The 23,231-nt window shown below is 37.4% G+C and overlaps 1 protein-coding gene across 13 annotated transcripts in view; it reads right to left on the bottom strand.

Annotated features, from left to right (window-relative positions):
- The window catches only part of KIAA0232 (KIAA0232 ortholog), a 65,299-nt gene that overhangs the window by 17,270 nt on the left and 24,798 nt on the right, over nucleotides 1–23,231 (bottom strand). For 9 of the 13 annotated variants that reach the window (XM_039728878.1, XM_039728875.1, XM_039728886.1 and 6 more), the window contains 3 exons: nucleotides 14,944–15,081; nucleotides 1,930–1,996; nucleotides 534–615 (listed from right to left, as the gene is read on the bottom strand). In XM_039728878.1, the coding sequence (XP_039584812.1) occupies nucleotides 534–615; nucleotides 1,930–1,996; nucleotides 14,944–14,991 (197 nt within the window). In that variant the 5' untranslated portion in view covers nucleotides 14,992–15,081. Of the gene's footprint in view, nucleotides 1–533; nucleotides 616–1,929; nucleotides 1,997–3,971; nucleotides 4,044–14,943; nucleotides 15,082–15,253; nucleotides 15,384–23,231 lie in introns of those variants that run through there. The other 4 variants (XM_039728881.1, XM_039728883.1, XM_039728884.1 and 1 more) reach the window with 4 other exon arrangements.

Raw genomic sequence — 23,231 nt, 5'->3', positions numbered from 1 at the left:
AATCATCCATTTAGTAACATTTCTACTAGGCTGTTGCTGCTATTAAGAGATACAGAAGCAGTTGTATCTCCAAGAGAGGTCAATGACAAAACTCCTGGGTAGTTCAGTAACACTGGACTCAGGTACTTGCTGACTAGGAGATAACTTTGGTTATCAAGAGTTTAAAGGTTATAAAAGAGTTTGTTTGCCATTTCTGCAATAGAGGACAGTGAGATCTGAATCCAGGAAACAGATTATTCCCTCCTTGTAAATCTACATGTCAATTAATGTTGTTTTAAAGGTTTTTGTCTGGTTGACTTAGTCTTCAGGAAACTAAAATAAAGTATGGTTTCAGTTCTGTGTACAGTCAAATGAAAGCAGTCTGGGCTTTGACAGAAATTAAACTAGCCCATGGTACCAAGTGCTTATATTTAAATATACAAGATTAACAAAAGGAGATGGCTTGAAAAGAAATGTATTTCTTAATATCCACAAAACACCAGATTCCCCACTAAGTTAACTTCTCTCAGATAATAAGAAAAAAAAATGCATACATTTCTACTTGATCCTTTGCTGTGGGAGATAAATCAGTCTCAGGAGTCAAAGAGCCTTCTAACTTTTTGTGAATCTTCTCCTCTGTTTTGGAAAAAAATTCCAAATGCTTAACAGAAAATTTTGGAAAAGCCAGTGTACTTTATAAGAGTACTTAACAAAGAGCACCAGAATGTATAACTGTAATATTAGTAAAATTTCCATACAACACTGTAAATAACATTAAGAAATTATGAATTACCACCCAAGATTCAATTTTTTCACAGTTGTCCAGTCCTGCAAATCTGACCAAACATGACTGGACAGCAGCTCCAGGCAACCTCATGGCTAGCAATGCCCCACTGGGAGGATTCCTGCTGAATGTTTAATTGTTCCATATCCAAATCCTTATCTCATTCTTGCATTGCTACAGACACAAAAAATACTTCTTAAAAATCAACTATTTAACTAAATGTTTTTATCACTGGCCACACATTTCTCAAGTGTTTCACTAAAAGGAAATATGCTTGCAGTAATTTTTGAGCTTTGGGATGTAAAGGCATATTTCCTGTGTGAGAGGTGACTGAAGATGTTCTAATTCTTTATATTCAAACCTTTAAAATAAAAAGTGAGACATACTATTTTTTTTTCAAAATAAAAGCTCAGCATCACCTTAGCTCAGGAAGAAATTCACAGCATTATGAAATACTAAGAGCTGATTAAGGATTAAAAATACCAGGGAATGGAAACAGCTAAAACCATGCTTTAAGGAGGTAAATGTTTCTCTTATTTACAGCTACTTATACTACATAATAAGCATATTAATTTTACTCTAACTGTCCAAGGCTGCTGCTGTGTGCCTGAGCAAACATGTGTGATGAACTTTCACTGAAGACAATACAACTTTACATTATGCTCCCTCCCTGCTTGACATCATAAAGTGCCCATTATCATTCCCCTACAGACCAGAAATTTTAAGTAGTGGTGGTTATTTGGATGCTTTTCAAACAAATAGTTTCCCCATAATTATTTTGAGGCACACCTGCTCTTTGCAAGTATCAATACACAAAAGGAATAGAATCAAGCCTACTTTATTTTCATTACTTTTGGTAGGGAGGGAGGATGCTGAATTTGGAATATTTACTAAAAAAGCAGGCACAGCTGGATATGAATAGCTATAGCTTTTCATGAAGAAAGCTCCATTTGTAACTGGCTATTTCTTAGTAAATAAAGCATACCAATACAAAATTGCTTAAATTATTTGAATGAAATTATTCAAATGTATTTTAAAATTGCATGACCTGTACTAAAAGCTACTGAAAAACAGCCTACTCCCCCACACCCACTCCTGTCTCAGAATGTTGCAGAGCTGATAAATACAATACATGGCTTCAGAAGTTTAAGCATTTTTTTCCTCACCTTGCTTACTCTGAAGATCTTTCAGTTTGGAGCAAAGCTCCTCCACTAACGTTTCAATCCCAGAACTCTGCATGACAACAAAACCACGTGGGAAAAAAAGAAAAGAAAAACAGAAAACATAACTTAGTAAAAAGAATTTTAATGTCATAGAACTATACCAATACAGTAAACATGTATCAGCAGACATACTTTCCTTTTTGCACAGTAACTACATAGGAAAAAATCAACAAAAATTAACATGAGTATAAATCCAAGCCTATAAATACATTAGTTAGAGGTCAAAATGATTCCATGTAACACGAAGACACATTCACACAGAGGTTTCAAACTACAGGTCACATTGTTGCATCATTAGATTTCCAAGGCTTTGCAAACACAGCATGTCACATTTACTGCACGGTATTGCTGCAGATTTAGCCAGGAGTCTCAGGATGGAAGTTCAATCACCCACTGATCACTAAAGTGCATTTCAAAAAGCTAAGCCTGATCCTTTTGGTTGCACAATTTATACCCGTGTCAATGGAATTGTTAAAAGGATACAGAAATCAGGCACGAAGGTGAAAAGAACAGTAGGAAGGTGTACCCACATATGTGGCAGAGAGGGAGAGGAAATACTTCCACAGCATCTGTATGCAAAACCCATCCTGTAGTCTTGCCAATTTAAAATTACCAGGTATTTTTTTTCTTTTTAAACATTGTGTTATTAACAACACAGGACAGGAGAGGGAAAAGTAAATACCTTCACACTCCTATAAGTCTCTATTTTTCCTCCTTTATTCCTCTACATAATAAACATACACACAAAACAGTCCAATATATTACCCACAGAGGAAAACTCAATGTCACTCCAATGGAATAAAATTTGAATTCCAGTCAGTGAAATACTAAACACCAACTTAGAGCGTGAAATGACCATTCCTGTTGGAGAAAACTAGGTGAGGTGGGTACTGTGTGGGTATTTGTATTGCCATTATTCAATGCTCAGGAATTGTGCTTGGAGATTGCACTTCACACCTTCTGTAACAGCAAACAGAGCTGGAACACAGCTAAACACAGCAATCTGGAACTAGTGAGGAAGATACCAGAGGTCCCCTGCATGTCATCCTACAGCTGGGAGTGGTAATGAGGGAGGACCATGCAGCTTCTTGTATCCCGTGCACAGTTTCCTCAATATCAACTCCATTGTTGGAAGTCTAGTTCCAATTATACTTGGAAAACTTACACGAACTCCCAAGAAAATGATCTCATCTTCTGAATTTAACATGGTCTTATTGTGCATAGAGTTATGGGACATGTTTTCTCTCCAAAGGCAACGCCGATCAAATATCAAGTTACAGAAATGCACAGAAAAGAGTTTGACTTGCTGTGTCACCCTGGTGGTGTTAAGATTTCATTTTCCCAAGGTCTAAGAGTGTCTCATATCTCCTGATTGCTGTCCAGAAATTGCTGAGAAATGTGAATTTATGTTGCTAAAGCACAAGGAAATATTATGAAAAAGAGAATACTAATTTATTCAGTCAGACTAGCTTGTTTAATCCACTGTCAGAAAAACACACTTGAAAAATCATACACTGAAGCAATGATTTATATGCTAACTCTAAACTTTAATTATTTGCAGCCAAGTGAGAAAGAAAGCAATGTTCTATTCCTAATTGTATTGCTGCACTGAAGTGCTAAATATAAACCTTTATACAGCATACTTAACTGAGGATGACTTAGCAATATCAAACTTCAGAAGGCATCTTCTGTATCAGTAAATTTATGAGTATAAATTTAATCATTTAGCAAGAACCAAGCAGGACAGTAATATGGACAAAGCTATGTAGTTGTAATAATTTGTCACTTTATGCCCATACCACTCTTGACTCCCCCCTCCTCCCTCAAAAAGGTCAACAGAGGAGGAGCTGGCCCTAGTTCTCCTGAGCTCCCCAAACTGTCTTATCGAACCTGTAGCAAACACTCCACGGAATACAGACTCACTTCCTTCACTTAATATAACATCATGCTAAGAGAATGCCCCAAACCAGCAACAATATGCTTACCATTACACCGAAGAAGTGCAAACTTTTGGAATCAAACGCTTCATTTCCTCCTGGACCATGAAACTAATACTTGAGTCAGCTGACGCGCCGCCCGCTGTCCTGCACGGCGCTGCCGGAGACAGCGCTCGCTTTAAAAAAACGGGGGTGGGACCCACTGTGCAGAGCGCCAGGGCTCCAGAGACCCCCTGCTCAACTGCTCGCTGCAGCACCTGCACACGTGCTGCAGACTTAATGCAACAAAGGCCATGGCAGGTATTTCATACATGACACTGGTGTTCTCAGAAGGTGAGATTTAGTTACTTTTTTTCTTGTTTACCTTTAATGCCTTGTAGCTGTAACAACCCCATGGCCTGAAAGTTACGCGTTCCAGGCACTGTCTTGGTTCAACAGGACACAGCTAGCTAACAAAACTAGGTGATCTGCTTGATTTACTTTGCTTATGTTCAAATTTAAAGACAGTCCCCATACAGTACAAATACTGGAGCACCTTATAAACATTTTGAAATATGGAAGTTGTAGTGCCCAATTATGATTGCTTTTGTAATTCCATCACGAAAGGCTTAAATCTCAAAACTGTCTGGCCTAGATTTCTACCAACCTATTTCTCTCTTTTGAATTAAAAAGGACAGTGCATAATTTTTTAATTTGTATTTTTCATTTTGCATAACAGTATTTCCTGCACACCAAACACATTTTATTCTCTTCTACTGTTTTTAACATATTTCTCTTTCCTTCCCCTACTTTAACGTATATCCAGTTTCACCAAAAGTTGTTCTTTTTGGCTTTTTATCAGCTGGCTGCAGCAAGGGAAGGATTACATAAAGGATAGGTGTTATGTTACTGGCATAGGAGTGATGGTGCTAACAGATAAATTAAGCTTCTGAACTCACCCAGCATGAACAAGAACAGCCAATCTGACTGCTGGAGTTACAGGACTCCAATAACCACTGTCTTCCTTACTGACCACCATGACCCTATTTGTAAATATGTCTGGTACTTTTGACTTCTTTTTGAAGCTGGATTTTTTTTTTTCCTAAACACACAAGCACACACACACACACACACACATATATATATATACATATCTATCTATCTATCTATCTATCTATCTATCTATCTATCCATCTATCTATCTATCTATCTCTAATGTCAGATAATATCTATCTATCTATCTATCTATCTATCTATCTATCTATCCATCTATCTATCTCTAATGTCAGATATTAAATCTATGACCTTTTGAACAAACTCTACTTTGGAAGTAGAGCAGTCAGAGCAGTCAGAGATGACAAGTGGTAACTCATTAGCCTAAACCAGTCCAATTGCTTTCATAAGTACATTCACACCTCTGTATAGCTCCATAAAATGTCCCCAGAAGATATTAAATCTGTAAGTGTAGTTAGTTACTTCTGAATGTAGTTGTTATAAATTTAAAATATTCAGTTATATTGTGAACCATGGAGAAATCCTGCATTATGTGCACCAAACTGAAATTCACTAAAAACTCTTGCCTATGTTAACAGCGGGCACTGGCTTCAATGTGTTCACAGTTTTGAGTACGAAGCTGTGAAACATTAGCTCCTCTCATGTGCTTGACAAACCACTTGAATTTTTAATTGATATTCACCTCTGCTAGCAGGTTACTTCTGAATGTTGCAAACAAGCACAGAACAGTCACCATCCAGAAAATTTAAAAGTTTTTCCTGAATTTGATCACAAACAGCACCACTATTATTTCACATAGCTATACTACAGAACTGAGAAGAAGACTGTTCAACAAAATTTTTCATTTTCACTGAGCTTTCACCTCTTCCCATCACCCAATAATATCATCTGGTTATGGGTCTCATATTTCCAAGAAAAAAATGCCCTGCAAACATATACTTTGTCCTGCAGGTCCACACAAATGCAATAGTGAAGTCTTCTGGACAAAACAAAGGAAAATAAACTTCTGATAGCCAGTACTTAGAAGGCGATTTTCCACACCTGACAGACCATGAATACAGACACAGAAATGGAAAAATTCCGCCAGATTGTACAACTCAAAGGGAAGTGCTGTTTTAGGGAGATGCTGGTTGGCTTTAGGTTTTTTGGCAGGTTCAGGTTTTTTGCCTCTAGTCTAACATAATTTAAAAGCTTCCTCCAGAAGCTTTGAACTGTGCAGTGCAAATATTTACTATATATTGCTTGTTACTTCAGGTCTGTAAGGTACAGGGAAAGGTCCTTGCCCCTTCAATCTCGTTGAAAAGCAAAAGCATTACAATTCATTTTACTTGAACAATTAAAATAATCACTCATTTGCTGTTAGGCTTTTGAGAGCTTTCTAGCTTACACTTTCAAAACAAATCCTCATTTCCTTTTCCCAAACATACAGAATTTGTTTAGGTTGGAAAGTACCTCTGGAGATCACCTAGTCCAAACCCCTGCTGAAAGAGGATAACCTAGAGAACACACTGACACTCCTTTCACAAAATACAAGTTTAAGCAATCTAGAAATTAAAGTAAATCAATATATTCATAGTTTCAAATCACTTATTTAATGGGCCATAGGGCCCTCCAGAGAAGATGGCATTGTGACTGTACCAGGGCTGTTTTCTTGGCACGTCTCCCATCACCAAGTGCAGGATTAGACAGCTTTCCTATATGAATCAGCTGTTAAGCCACGTGAACTCAGAAAAGCACAAAATGTGATTCACTGCAACCACACATCTATTTCTATATTTTGTAGGATGATGAGAGAAAGTTAGAAGTCTAGGTTTTCATTTTTTAACATTCTGACACAGTATAATTCATCTGATTACAAGTACTCTCAAAAGAGGTGCTCAAGACAGACTGAAGAAAAAGACTAAAAAAAATCTTGGCCCAAGATCAGCACTATATGAATGAATAAATGAATAAATAAATCAATCCATTAAAATAGTAGCTTCTCTGGGATGTTCAACTCAGGTGGAGTTCATCAAAGGAAGGTTCCAGCTTGCATTATGGAATTTTTTTCCATCATAATAAGGTGGATGGCACTAAGAAACATTTAAGAGTATGTACAACATTTTTGTCCCTTTAGATCACAATTAAATCTTTATCTCACTTGAATACATAATGAAATACAACAAAGATATTGGACCAGTCAGAAAAACAGATTCTATTTATTAACTTCTCTTTTTGGGGCTCACGAATACTTGATCCAAAGTAATCTTCAAACAATGTGTGACCTCAGAATATCAATTTCCAAGCAAACTGACAAAAATCCAAACTATTTTAAGAAATACGAGAGCAATAGCTCTCCAACAAGGAAATAAAAATACTTCCCTGCAGCTCTCTTAATTCTGTCTTTGGCATTAAAACAACATTTGGAAAGGTAAATTACATATCTAGCACATAGCTAGGATCAGGCTCAGATTTCAGAGCTATGATTCACCACTTCACACAACACCTTCTAAGAGAGAGAGAGATAATAAATAGCACATGTTATTTACTAATTCTAGATAAAAGAGATCATCTGCCAGCTCAAATTAACTTCAAATGAACATGCTATCCCTAAATGTAGGTTACTAGAGCATCTAATCTGACTTCTGTTATTTAAAACTTAATTCTTTTAGATCCCTCCCATAGCAGGCTACACTGAAATAGAAGTTATCCCCCCAAGAAAGGATAATTCCTCCTAGAAACTATTCTTCCTGATTATTATTCATCACATATGCTGACAACAAACATGCTGACTTCAAAGCCACAACAGACTTGCTATCCTTGTAAGCAGTGCTGCTGAGATTTCATTTAATCACAGTACTTCAGGTTGCCCATGCTAAAATGTTCTTATCTGTATTATCAACGAAATGGGAGAAACTCGTGAAGTGTGTTCCCACCAATTACGGGAAAAGGCTCTTTTCTGCATCAAGTGAGTTGCAGAAAGGACACTTGAATTTTCCCCAGCAGGTGCTCTGCCACATTTGTTCAAGTTTGCTTGTGTGTATGATAAGAATCCATAATGCACCCCCAACTCAAATTTTTGGTGAAAATTATTGTTCTGCATTAAGGAAAATTATAATCTATTAACACTGCTCTGTGAGGGAACACAGGGCATTATTCAAGAGAGCTCTGTAACCAACTCCTCTGGCATTTTCCTTGCCACTCCTTTGTGCCTGAAGGACTGTGCTGCTCCTCCCTCCAAGAAATGCATATGCCGACTTTGCTTCTGTCCCAGGCTTAGCAGAGAAGCTGTGTGAGGACAGATCTGCCTTGCCCCAGCTGGTTCCCATTTTCACTGGAAGCACATACAAGGTGAAATAACTTTCAATCACACTGAACATCTACTTTCAGCCTCCAAGACAGTCAACTGTACTATCAGAAATAATGCTTATGAAGCCACTTTTGTGCAGACTAAGCTTCCACAAGGAATTTCCCCTGTTCAATATGTATCTTTTCTATATTGAGAAAACACATACAAAAATTGGAATTAGAAGTTTTGTCAACTTCAATTAATGTTACTGTTACAGACAGTAAAGCGGCTTCAGTAACAAGACAAATCAGATATGTGGTACTATGAATATCTGTTTAATGCCATAGTCATAAAGAAAAAGAAATTGATTTATTGTAATTAATCTATTCTCTGATGGTTACCTTGGCAAGAGAAATGACTTTCATTTCCTATATGGTATCTATTTTTAAAATTATTTTCTAAATAACGCTGCATGTTCTGGAAACTGCTAGTATATCCCTTTCAATAAGGGCAATTGGATACAACTCAAAAGAAAGATAATATTCATTGACTTTCTGAAGTGTTTTGGCATTGAGACTCTGAACAATCAGATACATGGAAATGCTAACTACTGAGCTAGTCAGCATATATGCTTCAAAAACCATTAAGGCTCTTTTGGAATCTTAACTTCATTTTTTTGCTTCAATAAATTCAAATTTTCAACATGCATTTCATTTTTCTGATTTGTTAAGATGGCTTTTACACAACTTGATTCATTCTTGCGATGTCCCATATCTTTACATTAACACTCTCATTCATGTCACTTCTAGTTATACAAAAATGTGTCATCTAAATCACTCCAGAAACCACCTGATGTTTACAACCTGATTCCCTGGTATCCCAGTGTAGCTGTCTGTGTGTATTACCTAATCAGGGAACAACAGGAATAAATCAGTGATTAAAATTAATTTTAAATCATCTAGTTAAGGTGCCATTCTGCCTAAGAGGAAAAGAAAGACTGTTTCCTTGCTACAAACTCCAGAAGTCTTTTCCTCAATTCTCTATCACTATTGCAAAGTGTAAGGCAGATTATGCAACAGTGCCTTAGGCCAAATGTCACACAGATACCATAATCTCTGAAGGCAGCAATAGCTGGCCAAAGTAACCCATCAATAAAAACATGCTCAGATGTGCAATCATAACCAATTTATTCATTTGGCCTGCATTAGCAGATTATTTCTTCAAAGAAGGTCTATGTGCAGGACTGTAGTGACTGCATGGATGCCCCACCCCTGCAAATGTTGAAGGCCAGGCTGGATGGGGCTCCAGGCAAACTGGTCTAGTGGGAGGTGTCCCTGTCCATGGCAGGAGGCTAGAATGAGATGATCTTTAAGGCTCCCTCCAAACCAAACCATTCCAGGATTCTATGATGTTTGACAGTTCTGCACTTCGAGTAAGAAAGATGACAAACACTAAGAAAATTTCAACAAAATCTTATTTTAGACACATCTCAAGTTTGTGCTGAAAGCAAGACACATTTGAGAATAAAATTATCATTTTAAATTTTTAACAAAGCTGCTCACTAGAGCCACACTTACTCCTCTATGTGGTCCCATATGATAACACAAGTATCAGAAGAGTTATATTACCCCCTCATGACTTAAAGTAAGCAAAGCCAATGCTCTATGCTGTTAGCATGCCCACACCTGAGCAATTTAAAAGAAATTAGTGTTACGAAGTTTCACCAATTATGTTTCTATGTTATCCCCATGCAGTAATTTCTTAGAACAGTGGGATGGAAGGCACTGTGTGTTCCTGTCAAATATATCAGAGTGGCTCTCTTTCAAAATTCATCACGGAATCTATCAACCAAGACTAGCTCTTGCTTTAACATGTTGCACACTGTTTCATGTTAGCGGATTTTGAGAGCTTGGTTAGCTCAGAATGGGCCACATTGCCTGAACCCCATTATGACAGGCCTTGGGAGATCAGCAGCACTGGACACAAGGAGTGTCTCAGGATGTGCTGTGGACCAGCTTAGGTAAAGTGGCCCCCTACACTGGGAGAAGGAAAGAGCCTTGGAGCACTGGTTTTAACTGCAGAAAGTCACATCACAGGAAGTTGTCTCCTTTGCTCATTCTTAAAAAGCCCTCACACATTTCAGCAGAAGGACATAGCAACTGGTTGAACTGAAACTCTGGCACCATCTTGGGGTGCAGCCCCACGTGTCACACTGCAAGCGCTTGGTGACTGAACTGCACCCCACAGGAACCGCAGCAACACAGAGGAGACCCGCTCGCTCTACTGAACAATGCAAATTTTAGCAGAGAAGTAGTCAGGTACAAGCTAATTAAGCTTGGATTTGTGACCAATGGACAGGCACATAAGTAATTTCAATATTATTGCTAGGAAATATGCCTATTGAAAAGTCTTACATGTATCAGTCTCCATAAGTAACCTCTAATTCCAACCTTGCTCACAGTATCCACCTTGTAAAAAGTGACACACATGAATTTCTAAACTCTTATCTATTTAATAAATTTCTGAGTCTCAAAGATACCGCTTTTTGTCTTTTTACCATAACAAGACAAGTAATGACAAGTTTCACTATTCAAATACAAAATAATGTACTTTCAGAATTAGGAGGCTTTAAAAAAAGAAAAAAAAGAACCTCCACTTGCACCTGAACAAACTCACCCATGTTTCTGCAAACAACAACAACAAAACTAACCATCAATCTATTTAATGTTGACAGATCAGCCATCTTTACTTAAAATTTGAGGCAGTAATTTCAGGATAATATTTCTTATTTTCATCAAAGGACTTTTATATAAATATGCCCCAGTCCTAAACATTAGGGCTTTTTACCCAATGTTCCATTAGAATGGATATCCCTGCTTGAGCAGTTAATTGCAAAACAACATTTTAAAATTTCTTCCATATTTTAGCAGGACAGAAATTAAGACAAAATCTCTACTCAAGGTCAATATTAACAAGCTTTTTAAAATCTGAGCAATTCTTCAGCATATCTTTAAGTGCTATTTATTCAAGTGTTTCAGAAAAAATAAACTTTAGAACTACAGTAAGAATATCAATTGATTGCTGCATTAAAGTACTTGTCTTAAAAATCTTTCTCACCATCATTCTGCCTCCATTTTCTGGCAAGTTGCAATGTACTTACATTTCCTTTGCTCCTGACTGCATCAAGACCATCTGCAGCCAAAGACTCATTCATACAAATATAGACAATCTGAGACACCAAAATGCTTGTCACACAAAAAATACTGTCCTCAGAATGTACATCCATTAACAATTTGCATTCTTACATATACCAGATGGTGCCTGTCAGAATCAGGCCTCCTCACAAACACGCTTAGTCCACAACAGGCTCTGCCATGGCAAAGACACAGTGAGGCAGAGCAGCTTCTCTGACTCTTCATTCTCCACAATGTAGGAAACGTTTTAGAAATAAACACCAAACTAATCTTTGTTTTCAGCACCTCTTTGTTTTCAGCACTGTGAAATTAAAACTAGAACCTACTATTTCTGTTCAGATTAGTATTTTACAGCATTACTCTTTTTAACACAAGAGGCAGAACAGAAGTCAAGCAAAACTAAGCTACCAAATGAAGCACCTAAGTATGAATGTAAAACATAAATGAAGTATAAATGTATAAATGAAGTACCCTAAGAATGAATACTATGGAAATTAAAATCCACAAGAGGTTATTTCAAAATAGATGTTTCAACCACTAAATGAAAGTCTGACAAAAAAAGTACTTACTGCTATCAAGCCAATTTTCATAGAATCTATTTTATGACTTCCTCTCTCCACCAAGCACCTTTTTGAAGTGATCACCAATTTTATGGCTTTTGGTTACTGGTAGGGGAGGAGGCAGGCTGTCTGCCATTTCTTTACATGTTATTGATTTGTATTAAATGCAAAAATCAACATTTCATTAACCACATCTCTGTAATTTTCTATGAGAGTCAGAAAAGTTACTACTGACCCTTATCACCTTTTCATCCTCTGCACACTTTTCTCTCTAAAACGATCAGGCTGCAAAATCCTAAAGTCTTCATTGAATTGTCATCCTGTTTTGGCTCTTCCACTTGTGTTTGTGTGTGCCTATACACACATGTGTATATATACTCTGTCTACAGAAGCACACAGGGTAAACACTATAATCACTTCAATTAAATACAATTTTATTTAAATATATTCAAGTTGAAATCCACTAAGGCTTTTTTCCAATTACTCCCAATAAAGAGAGTCAAACTTGCTTGTTTTACTCCAATACTAAGGTTGAAAGAAAAGATTAGGCTGGAAGAGCAAGTGTTCCATATCCATGTGAGCAGACTGGCATTTCTGCATACACCTACTTTGAAAAAGGGATCACAGAACGTAAGCAAAACTATACACAAGCTCCATAACTGCCCATGTGGACTATTTATCAGGCTACTTGCAAAAAGAGAACATCCTAATGAACACATCTGCCTTATCTGACAACAAAAAAAATCACATGTTCTCAGATGTCTCAGATGATTCAGAAAACTACTTAAAAAAAAGTCGTACTAGAAAAAAAGTATTTATTTGTATATTTGTATCTCAACAATTTTTAGAAATATTCCTTACACACAACCAATCTACAATTTCAACTACAGTTCACAGAGTATTTTTATCTTTTTGTAGATACGAAACCATGAACATTGTATGGAGCAGCTTGAATGCCTCAGCAGAAATATTATTTTAACATTATCTTTCACAGTCCAAAATCTATTAATTATTCCTATCAGATCAGCATACAAACTTAAATACAAAAACCCAACAACATGAGAAATGTGTTTCAAAAATCAGAAATAAAAGATATCTTACAAGTTACTTTAAAGTATTACTAGTCTCACCCTTCCCTTTAATTCTGGGGAAAAAATAAAAAGTCTGTATTTCTTTCATGCAATGCAAGTGTTAAACTACCTACAAAGCAGCTTTAAGTAAAAACATTTAAAAAAACATTTAAAGGTTCAATTCTATGTTTGAATATACATTATTAAAATTATGACCTGCAATTTCATTAAAGAGAAAAAATGCACAAGCTTAATTGCATGAGCAGGCAACAGAAGTCAAAATAGCTCTGAAATAACTCAAGTCTACAGGTTGCAGATTATAGGTTAATGTTGAACACTAAAGATTTGACAAGGTGACAGAGGTCAAAGGTGAAGTTATTTTTCCAGCCTTTCAGATCTCATGTAGTTTTATTCTTTCAAAACTAGTTGAATAGTTTCTTCCCTTCTCTGTTAAAAATTATTAATAAATTCATCTCCTTCCTTTTGCTCTGCAACTAAATTTCTCTATATAACATAAATTTAGTTCTAAGTGATGCTTGTTATTTTCAGCTATGTGGACATGTATCAGGAGTGTAATTTCTGAAGTTAAGAATCAATATCAGTATTCCTTAGTCTATGTATCAGACCTACATTTTATTGTTCATAAAACGAGCATACAAAGACAAACATATCCTCAAGAAAGACACTACTTCTTGCAATTATTTCTCTGTATTTGTTTCATATTCAAATAAACTTCTGTGGTAGTTAGAGTGCTGACCTCAATATTCTGCAACTTTGAGAGGAGAGCAAATTACCAACAAAATTGTACTTTGCATCACTTTGTTAGGATAATAAGTAATGGGAAAGTGGGAGGTCAGAAATCTCCCAGTTAGTCAATTAGCAATTTGGTAACTGAACAAATACTCAGGTAGCTTCACAGTGAGCCAGAACGTGACGGTAACGCTACGGAAGGTGGTGGGAATAACCACCAAATCTTTTCCGTTTCCTTGATTACTTTTCCACAGCCTTGCTGGCACGAGTGCCTGTGCCACCAATCTGACCAGGAAACCTCTCTGGGTTAACATTTCCTCTGCCCCAACCAGGTTAATCTCAGGAACCTGATTCATTTTCCCAAACCAGTTGTCCACATAACCACCCAAATGCTTGTGCAAGCACAAGCTATGACTGGGAAGGTGTGGAGAGCAGTAACGCAACCAGGCTGCAGAGGTGGGGTAGTTTTCTCCTTACAGCAGTGACAGATCAGAGTATTTATAGTTCTGTAAACTTAAAAAAACAGTTTCTCATTTTTGCTGTCTGAAAAATCTCCCTGGAGAGCTTCCTTTAACCTGTGCTACAGATCATTCTTTCTTTTTAAACACTGCCTTCAACTGCCTCTCCCTTTGTCCACTTTTCTGCTCAACTACACAATATCTGTTATCTTTCTTCAACCTGCTGCCTTCACCTCTCCTCACCTGCTCTAGTCAGTCCACTTCAACTCCACTTCCACTCAATCATGTAACCTGGAAAATGAACATTTGCTACTATACATGGCTTTTTATTTAGGAATTCTGGATTGCACATGTTGCATGCACAGAGCAACACATATTCCAGTCCTTTCTATCCACACAACACTAAGTCAATTTAGAATTTTTAGGATTACCTTTATGCAAAGCTTTGTGGTAACTTTAACTCAAACTGGTGCCCCTGACAAGAATAGGGAAGGGTTTACAGAAAGGAAAGCATGACACTACATAGTACAGAATCTCTTGTGAAATCATTCTGACATACACCGATTTCCATAATTTACTAAATAAAACTAAAGAATTCTTGGAGAACTCTTGGCAAACTAGCATTTTAAGAAACCACAAATTAAAATACAAACATCACAAGCAAAATATATCTAGCAAAAAGAAGGACAATAAAGCCTTAAGAATCTATTAAATAGTCCAGACTTACTTCATCAGAAGCAGAGCGAAGACACTGGACAGCAGCCTGTTTTTTCATTTCCTCTAGTGTTAGATCAGAGCACTTTTTCTTACTCTTTCCCCATTTCTTGTAAGCTCCCTTTTCCCAGCCCAGGAAGATGTCATTCTCCTAAAATCAAACAAGAAATTACATTATTTAAATGCATTAATATCTCAGTGCTATAGCAGAGCAGGACTACAAATAACATACTGAGTAAAATGAAGCCAACCCCTTTCTATCTGCTAAAAACTACTTTTTGCCAAATTAAAGATTAGTTTAATTACATAAAACTTGCACTTACTATTCAGAAAAGCACATGCATCTTTCACAGGACATGGAGGCAACTCACACTTCACCGTAATATTTTCCAATTTTTGCAAAGTATATCCACAAAGGCAATTTTATGGCCAATTTATGGTTGAATGTATTACTGTAATTTACAAAATATGTTAGTTTCACTTATCTCTGAAATAATAAGAATGAGAAGCAGGTAGTTCAGAGAATTAAGATCAAACTTAAGAGAAAGTTAAACAAGCCGGAAGAAAATGCAGTGTTAGATCCTGAAGCCTTCAACTCAGTGTTAAAATGAACATGACTACAGCTAGAGAGAGCAGTACCTATCATAAAATAAACCAGAATTATTTCAGAAGAAAATTCATGTAATTGAAAAGTGAGGGTGAGTAGGTGGGGTTGGCTCCTAACACATGTAAGAATTATGAAGAACAGGAACATCTAAGCAGAATGCTATTGTATTATATGCAATCAACTGAAGATACATAGCATCCCTATTATACAGCTTTTCAGAATTTACAAAATTTATTACCAGGCTTGTTCTTCACTGTTTGTTCACATGATTTCCCATATTCAACTCATGAAAGAAATATTTTGGCTATCAGTAAGATGGTTTTAAACATCTTAAATTGTATGCTTGTCTAAAATAATCTTCTCCAGACAGATGCACAAGCATCTGAGGCTTTTCAGCCTACCTGTTTCAACCTTTTCCATGTATCTGTTACTGATTCCAAAGAAAACCAAGCTAAGGCCTACCATCATTTAAAAGAATTCCTAGTTCCCTACGGTTTTAAAACAAAGTAAAACAAGTTGTCAGAGCAAATAATTGTCCCTGTGCAATCAAAGAACAAGATGGGAAAAAATGGGGACCAAGAGAGACCAATCATCCTCAGATGCAGCCACTGAAGGGCTGCCATTTGTGAAGAAGGAGCAGAGCAATTTGCTAGATTTACTGCTTAAAGTCTTACTTGGGCATCAAAACTGGAGAATTGCATTTAGTGCTGAAAGAGCAAAAAGCTACCAGTCACTCTGATTTTCCTAGCACTTGTGCAAGGTGCCAGTGATTCACTTAAAACCAAAAATTTGAACAGGCTACTATGCTGTTATTAGAAGGAATAACAAAAGAAATAATATAAAAGAATAAAAAAACCCCAGAGAATAGGTTCAAATGGCTGTGCCTATGAACAATTCATTTTTACAAAATAAATTTTCAAGTCTTTTCCAAAATTGCAGTTTATGTATTTCTTTATGCAACGAGGCTGTAGAGCACTCTAACTCTTCCCAATACTCATGGGAAAGAAAACAAACTGATGAGAACCAACTACTCCCACCAGCTCCCAAAACCCCTCCAGCTCATTCACATGGGTACAGCTGCAAATAAGTAAATACAGACCCATTTCTTTATGTGCGTGAAGATCCAGGTACACCAGCAAATTTCCACTGGGTTAACTTCATTTATTCTGATTTTATGTGGAAAGTTCACAAAGACAACAACTGCAGTAGGAAAGCATTCCCAAAATGCTATGTATTACTGTTTTTCTCTACGCTAACAAAGGTTTGCTTTGTACTGATAGATCACAGCTTTACCAACTATCTGTCAGCAGAGAAGCAAGAACCTTCATGCTCACAGAAATTTATAAAGCATTTCATTCAGTCATTCATACATGTAATTTCAAAAATATTTGACACTTGTCTACAAACTTTGACAGTTTTCAACTTTTAAAAACTGAAAAATCTCTTTTAAGAGATATACAGTTTTTTCAATGGAGGAAGGGAAGCTAAATGGAATTCTGTCTCAGGCCTCCACCCCAGAGCTGTGGTATCATGGTCTCATCCCTCCTTCCAGAGTAAGTGAGTTGTTTGTGCATTGTGGGAACATCATGGCTTGTCCTTCAGGATGCAGAGATTGAGGACATAGCTCTGATAGGATTCTCATTTTCTTTCTACTTGTTTAAAGAATACACACTGAAAATTTTTTTTGACACATGGTTTTCAGTCACACCTGGCTGCCAAGTTTAAAACTTGGGTTTGGATTTTTTTCCATGTCAAACTCATAAGCTTTATAGCCTCAAATTTTACAAAACTAGCAAACACCATGAATTACAGCTATTCCCTGAAAAATTTTGCAGTTCAAAATCTTCATCTAAACTACAGTATTTATCAGCATTATATATGTATTGGATATAGCCTATGTTGCTGAGGATCTTGCACCTTCTGTACACAAATTAAACACCATACCTATAAAACCCTACAGAACACTGAAGAAAAAAACCTTAGGCATAATTCTTGTGTATCAGAACCATTCTGGATAAAGACAAAAAGGTTTTACAAAGCCCAACATTACAGTAAAATGCCTGAGAAACAAGGAAATGTAACACATCCTAGAGAGTGAGTTTGTAGAATGGTGAGACACAAACAGAGTGACCCTCTTCTTTTATGACGACTAAGTTGCCAAAAAAACCCAAAAAAACCCCCAAAAATAAAAAAAATTTTAAAAACCCCAAAAAAATACCAAAATGAAAAAACAAAACCAAAGACAGACAAACCAGTAGTTGCCAATGGTTTAAATTAGTTAAATAAGTCTCAATTTTTTTTTCCCCTCTCTTTTACTCTCTGTCTTCAGCAGTCAAGTGCCCATCAGTAGGTTTACTCCTTAGACTGAAAAGTATCAAGTTTATAACAAACAGATAAGAAAGTAGCACAGCAAAACATTCTGTATGCAGGTAGACAGGTAAAATACTTCCTCCACATGGAAAGAATAACCAAGAACTTCTGATCTCTTCACCTACTAGATGCCTTCATTTACCATGTTTCTTAACAGAACTAGAGATTATAACATCATGCTCATTTTAATGCGAGAGCTCTACATTGGTTGCTGAACTTTTCACAAAAGCAATGCCACTCTGAACTTACAGATTTTAAAACTGTGCATACATACAGAAGAAAAACTAAAATTTTGCTTACAGAGGTCAAATATTTAAACCAGACCACCATTACCTACATTTTCAAGAGATGATCATCCAATATTAAAGAAGTATCAACAGAAAGCCAATAGCCTCTGGACACTGAAAAACCCCTAAGTTCCTATATCTAAACTATTATTTAAACTTCTACTCTTCAGAGTCCTACTATCCCCTACCTACTACATAACTAGATAATTTCATTAGAGATTTATAATAATGAAAACACTGAAAGTGCAGTTTCCTGAAAAAAATAATAACAATAAATATGGGTAAAAAAATATTGATGAAGTACCTGTATTCTTCACACTAGTGGTGCCTCAAGAAAGCCAGAATTTTGAGTGCTTCATTCAATTTTAGACTAAGATACAGTCATAAATTTTAGAAAGATTTTGAAATGGTTTATTCTATTCAACTATGCCAAAGCAGCAATAGCAGCAATTCCATCACTTCCCTCCAAACTATCAAGAAATTGGAGAAGCAAAAAAACCAAACAAATGAAGTTTGATAGTGATTCTCCTTTCATTTGCTGTAAAGAGAAATACCTACTATCCATAAGAAAACAAATGTGACACCCTGAGATATGACTGAAATAAAAACATTATAAAGTTCATGATCCACATAAATGGCAACATTGGAAAGGGAAACATAACCTGTTTCTAAAAAGGAAAAAAAAAGGAAGACTTGGGAAACTACAGGCCAGTCAGTGTCACTTCTGTGCCTGGCAAGATCATGGCACAGATCCTCCTGGAAACTGTACTAAAGCACATGGAAAATAAGGAGGTGACTGGTGGCAGCCAACATGGCTTTACTGGGGACGTATCATGCCTGACAAATTTCATGGCCTTCTAAGACAGGATAATAGCTTTGGTGGGTAAAGGAAGAGTAAATGATGTCAACTACCTGGACCAGTGCAATGCTTGTGACACTGTCCTTGCCTCTGGAAAGACACGGATTTGACAGGTGGACCACTCAGCGGATAAGGAATTGGTTGGATGGTCACACTCAGAGTTGTGGTCAATGGCTTGATGTTCAAGTGAAGGCCAGTGACAAGTGTTTCTCTGGGTCTGTTTTGGTACTGATGCTGTTTAACACCTTTGTCAGTGACATGGACAGTGGGATCAAGTGCTCCCTCAGCAAGTTTGTCAATGACACCAAACTGTGTGGTGTGGCTGGCACACTGGAGGGAAGGGATGCCATCCAGAGGGACCCCCATCCAGAGGCTTGAGAGGTGGGCCTGTGTGAACTTCATGAAGTTCAACAAGGCCAAGAGCAAGGCACTCCACCCAGCTGAGGCAATTCCAAACACAAATCCAGGCTGGGCAGAGAAAGGATCACAAGGAGCCCCAAAGAAAAGGACTTAGGGCTGTTGGCTGACGAGAAGTTGAACGTGAGCTGGCAATGTGCAGTCACAGCCCAGAAGGACAACTGTGTCCTGGGCTGCATCCAAAGCAGCGTGGCCAGCAGGCAAAGGAAAGTGATTTTGGCTGTCTCATTCTCATAAGACCCTACCAATAGTACTGCACCCCAGGTGTGTTCCCAACGTGAGAGGGACATGGACCTGTAGAGCTGAGTCCACAGAAGGGCCACAAGAGGGCTGGAACACCTCTGCTATGAACACAGGCTGACGGAGTTCTTTAGGTTGTTCAGCCTAGAGAAGAGAAGGCTCCAGAGAGACCTTACAGCACCCTCCAGTACATGAAAAGCCTACAGGAGAGCTCAGGAGAGACTTCTGACAAGAGCATGGAGAGACAGCACAAGGGGGAATCTCTTTTAAATGAAGGTGGGCAGGTTTAGATTAGTTATTAGAAAGAAATTCTTTACTCTGAGGGTTATAAGACTCTTGAAAGGTTGCCCAGAGAAGTTGTGGCTGCCCCTTCCTGGAGGTATTGAAGGCCAGGCTAGATGGGGCTCTGAGAAAGCCATTCTTGTGGAAGGAATCCCTGCCCATGGCAGGGGGCTAGGAACTAGATGTTCTTTAAGATCCCTTCCAAACAAAACCATTCAATGATTCCATGACAAATTATATTCAAAATGGAACACCACTGCCTCTTTGAGGATTTCACAATTGAGATTTGGGGGAAATTAAAACAGATCACAAATTATTCAACAATGTATAAAGACCTTCAGTGATCTTGCCTGAAAAAATGCTTCCACTTAACTGAGATTCAGGAAAAACTCTCTTAGATTGCTTAAAACCACAATCATACTGAAATTTATTATAAATACTGAGAAAGGTCTGGTGGGCCAGGATCAGCTTAGAGATTCCTTACAGGCTGCCTCAGACTGAGGTCAAGATAAAGAGACAATACATAGGTGAGAAAAAAACCCCACAAGAACATGGGCTCAAACTCAGCTAATATGCCCCAATGGAAATGCAGACAAAGACTACATTTCAGAGAGCAGTATAAGTTTTCTCCATGGCAAAAAAACTTTGCTGAACACAGAAGAGAGAGGACTGGGAAACTTTCTTTAATGTTAGATGATGATAACTCCAAATCCAGGTATTATCAGGGAAAGAATTCATCTTAGACTCATAGTGAAAAACCAGGGAACCATCTATCCACTGGATGGTTCACTAGAAAGTCACCTCTTTCCCAGATGTCCCAACCAGAGCATTATAACCCTGCAGAGCCCGACTGTAACAGAACAGCTGATAATGTAGCAGATCACAACATGCACTGCTATGACCTCAGGGTATTTGGGACTGATGGCAAGCAGGGAAGAATTCTACTTATCAAAACTAATCAACCCAAGTATAAAATCCTGTCATCTGACTTTCTGTCAATTATAAACTTTTGCTTATAATCCTACCAGTTTGAAAGGGCAGTCTATGTGATGTTCACTAATTAGAAGTTACTTCTAGGCTAAGACTAAGGAGAAGAAATTTGTCACACCCACTCCAAAGAATGAGAGAACATGCAAATGCTGCATCTGTTAAAGTCTTATGTTTGTTGAGCAGACTGCCTTTAGACTTTTCCCATTAAAGTAAAAGCAGAAAATAAGAAAATTTAGCAAGACTATAGCTAGAACTATAAAGGCATCATTTTACTTACACATCTGACTTACACTGCAGAAAAGAAAGCCAGAAACTCAACAGAAACCATCACTACAGAGTCATGGTATCTGAAAGGGGCATGTCATGACTGGAGAAGTTATTTCATAACATTTATGGTTGCTTTCTTGCCTTTAGAGATAAGGTTATGTGGCAAGCATCACAGACCACTGTAATCATCTGATTTCAGAGAATACAGGCAGCCCATGTCTATGCTTGGAGAAATGTGGCAAGTGTACTGTCATGCAATGACATATACCCAAAGAGCATGAAGGAAGTATCTCAATTATGCCCAGAAATCTGAACAGGACAATTGTATCAGCACAGAGAGGGCTGCAAAGAAATCCTGACTGCTAGGAAGACTCACCAACCTGCCACTTGAGCTTCCATCTCTGCTTTGTATTACGTAAGCCTTTGTGAGAATACATTAGCAGTCACAACTTGATAAAAAAGGAACGAGCAGCTCAACATGATCACTCACACCAATACAAACACAGCAGAGAGTGTGGAAATAAAGTTTCTCAGATAAGCACAGCCCTTGAGAACGAATGCTTTTCTTCTGCATTAACACACGAGCTGAAGCTGACTGCCCTGGAACCCGTACAGTTTGCACAAATACAAAGCCTCTGTGAGCCTACTGCTGAGCTCCAATCCCTGCCACTACAATTCCCGCCCCTAAAACAGAAGAGAGAGTATAAACCCATAGTCCATGATACTCCAAACTTGTCCTGTATCTAACAGTCAATGGACAGAGAAATACAGAACAGGTCAGTTACTGCACAATTAACAAGACAAATGCCAATTAAAAATCAATAAATAAGTTTCCTGACAGTAAAGACATTTCAGCCATCTTCCATTGCTTAAGTGAAGAAGAATCCATATCCACCTAATTTTTCTCAAAAAACGAATACTGTACACAAAAAAAATTATTTCCCAGAAGTTGATTTATATGGCTCTCAGCTATAGTACCCCCTTCCTAGAAAGGGATGGAGGGCAGGACCACAGCTAAATTTTCTTCTATGAACTTTTAAACTTAGTTATCTAAGCCTTTAGAAAGTGGTTTAACTTTTGTATGAATAAGCTTTATGGAGATATTAATTTCAACATATAGTACCATTTTCTAAATATGATTAATTGGTCCTTTCTTCAGTTTACATGTTTATGTATGGGAAGAAGAAGGAGATTATTCCCATTGCTGTAAACACATACATTTGAGTAATCTAAGGATTTCAAATTAGTCATATTAAGAAGTAGAGCTAAAAGTCTTGGTCCCCCACCTACCTATTCTTTTCTTTATACACTGATTCCCACAATTTGAAATTTACATACTTAGTTGGGGTACTGACTAAAAAACTATGGTCAGAAGATTTAAAAAACTGCTCCTACACAACTGCTTAATAACCAGTATAAGATTATAAGTATAAGCTTAAGGTTATACAACTCAGTAAGCAGTAACACAAATACAAACTAAACAGAAAATGCTTTGCATTCAAGAAATTTATTCCTACATGTTGTTGGTGAACTTGAAATTTACTGACATGTGTACAGCAGTCACACAGCATTACTCTACTGCAGCTGAACCCACTCCACATGTTTAATGCCTTATCAAAAAATGTGTTTGAGTGACCCAAACACATTTCTTAGGGATGATAAAAGAATAGGTGTAATTATACCAGAAGGAGCATTGTTATTTTTTGTCAAATAGGCGTACCAGGCAGATTAACATTCAACACATGGTTAGTGGAGTGCACAGGACCAAATCTTCATTTCTCCTCCTCTCTTTAGGTTATGGATGAGACATACAAAAACAGAAAACACATACAAAACCCCACATCCTCTTCCACCCAAAATATACATGGAAAAAACTAGTATCTATTACTAGAATATAAATCCAGACATCAGGTCCCTCTACTGGGTTAATATGGGATGGCAGGAGAACTAACAGCACATTCCAGTGGATCTGGGAACCTAGC

Source organism: Passer montanus, unplaced genomic scaffold, assembly GCF_014805655.1.
Source record: "Passer montanus isolate IOZ18808 unplaced genomic scaffold, ASM1480565v1 scaffold67, whole genome shotgun sequence".
NCBI lineage: Eukaryota > Metazoa > Chordata > Aves > Passeriformes > Passeridae > Passer > Passer montanus.
Note: the sequence above shows the minus strand (reverse complement) of the source record. Positions and strands in the feature narration are given on the sequence as shown.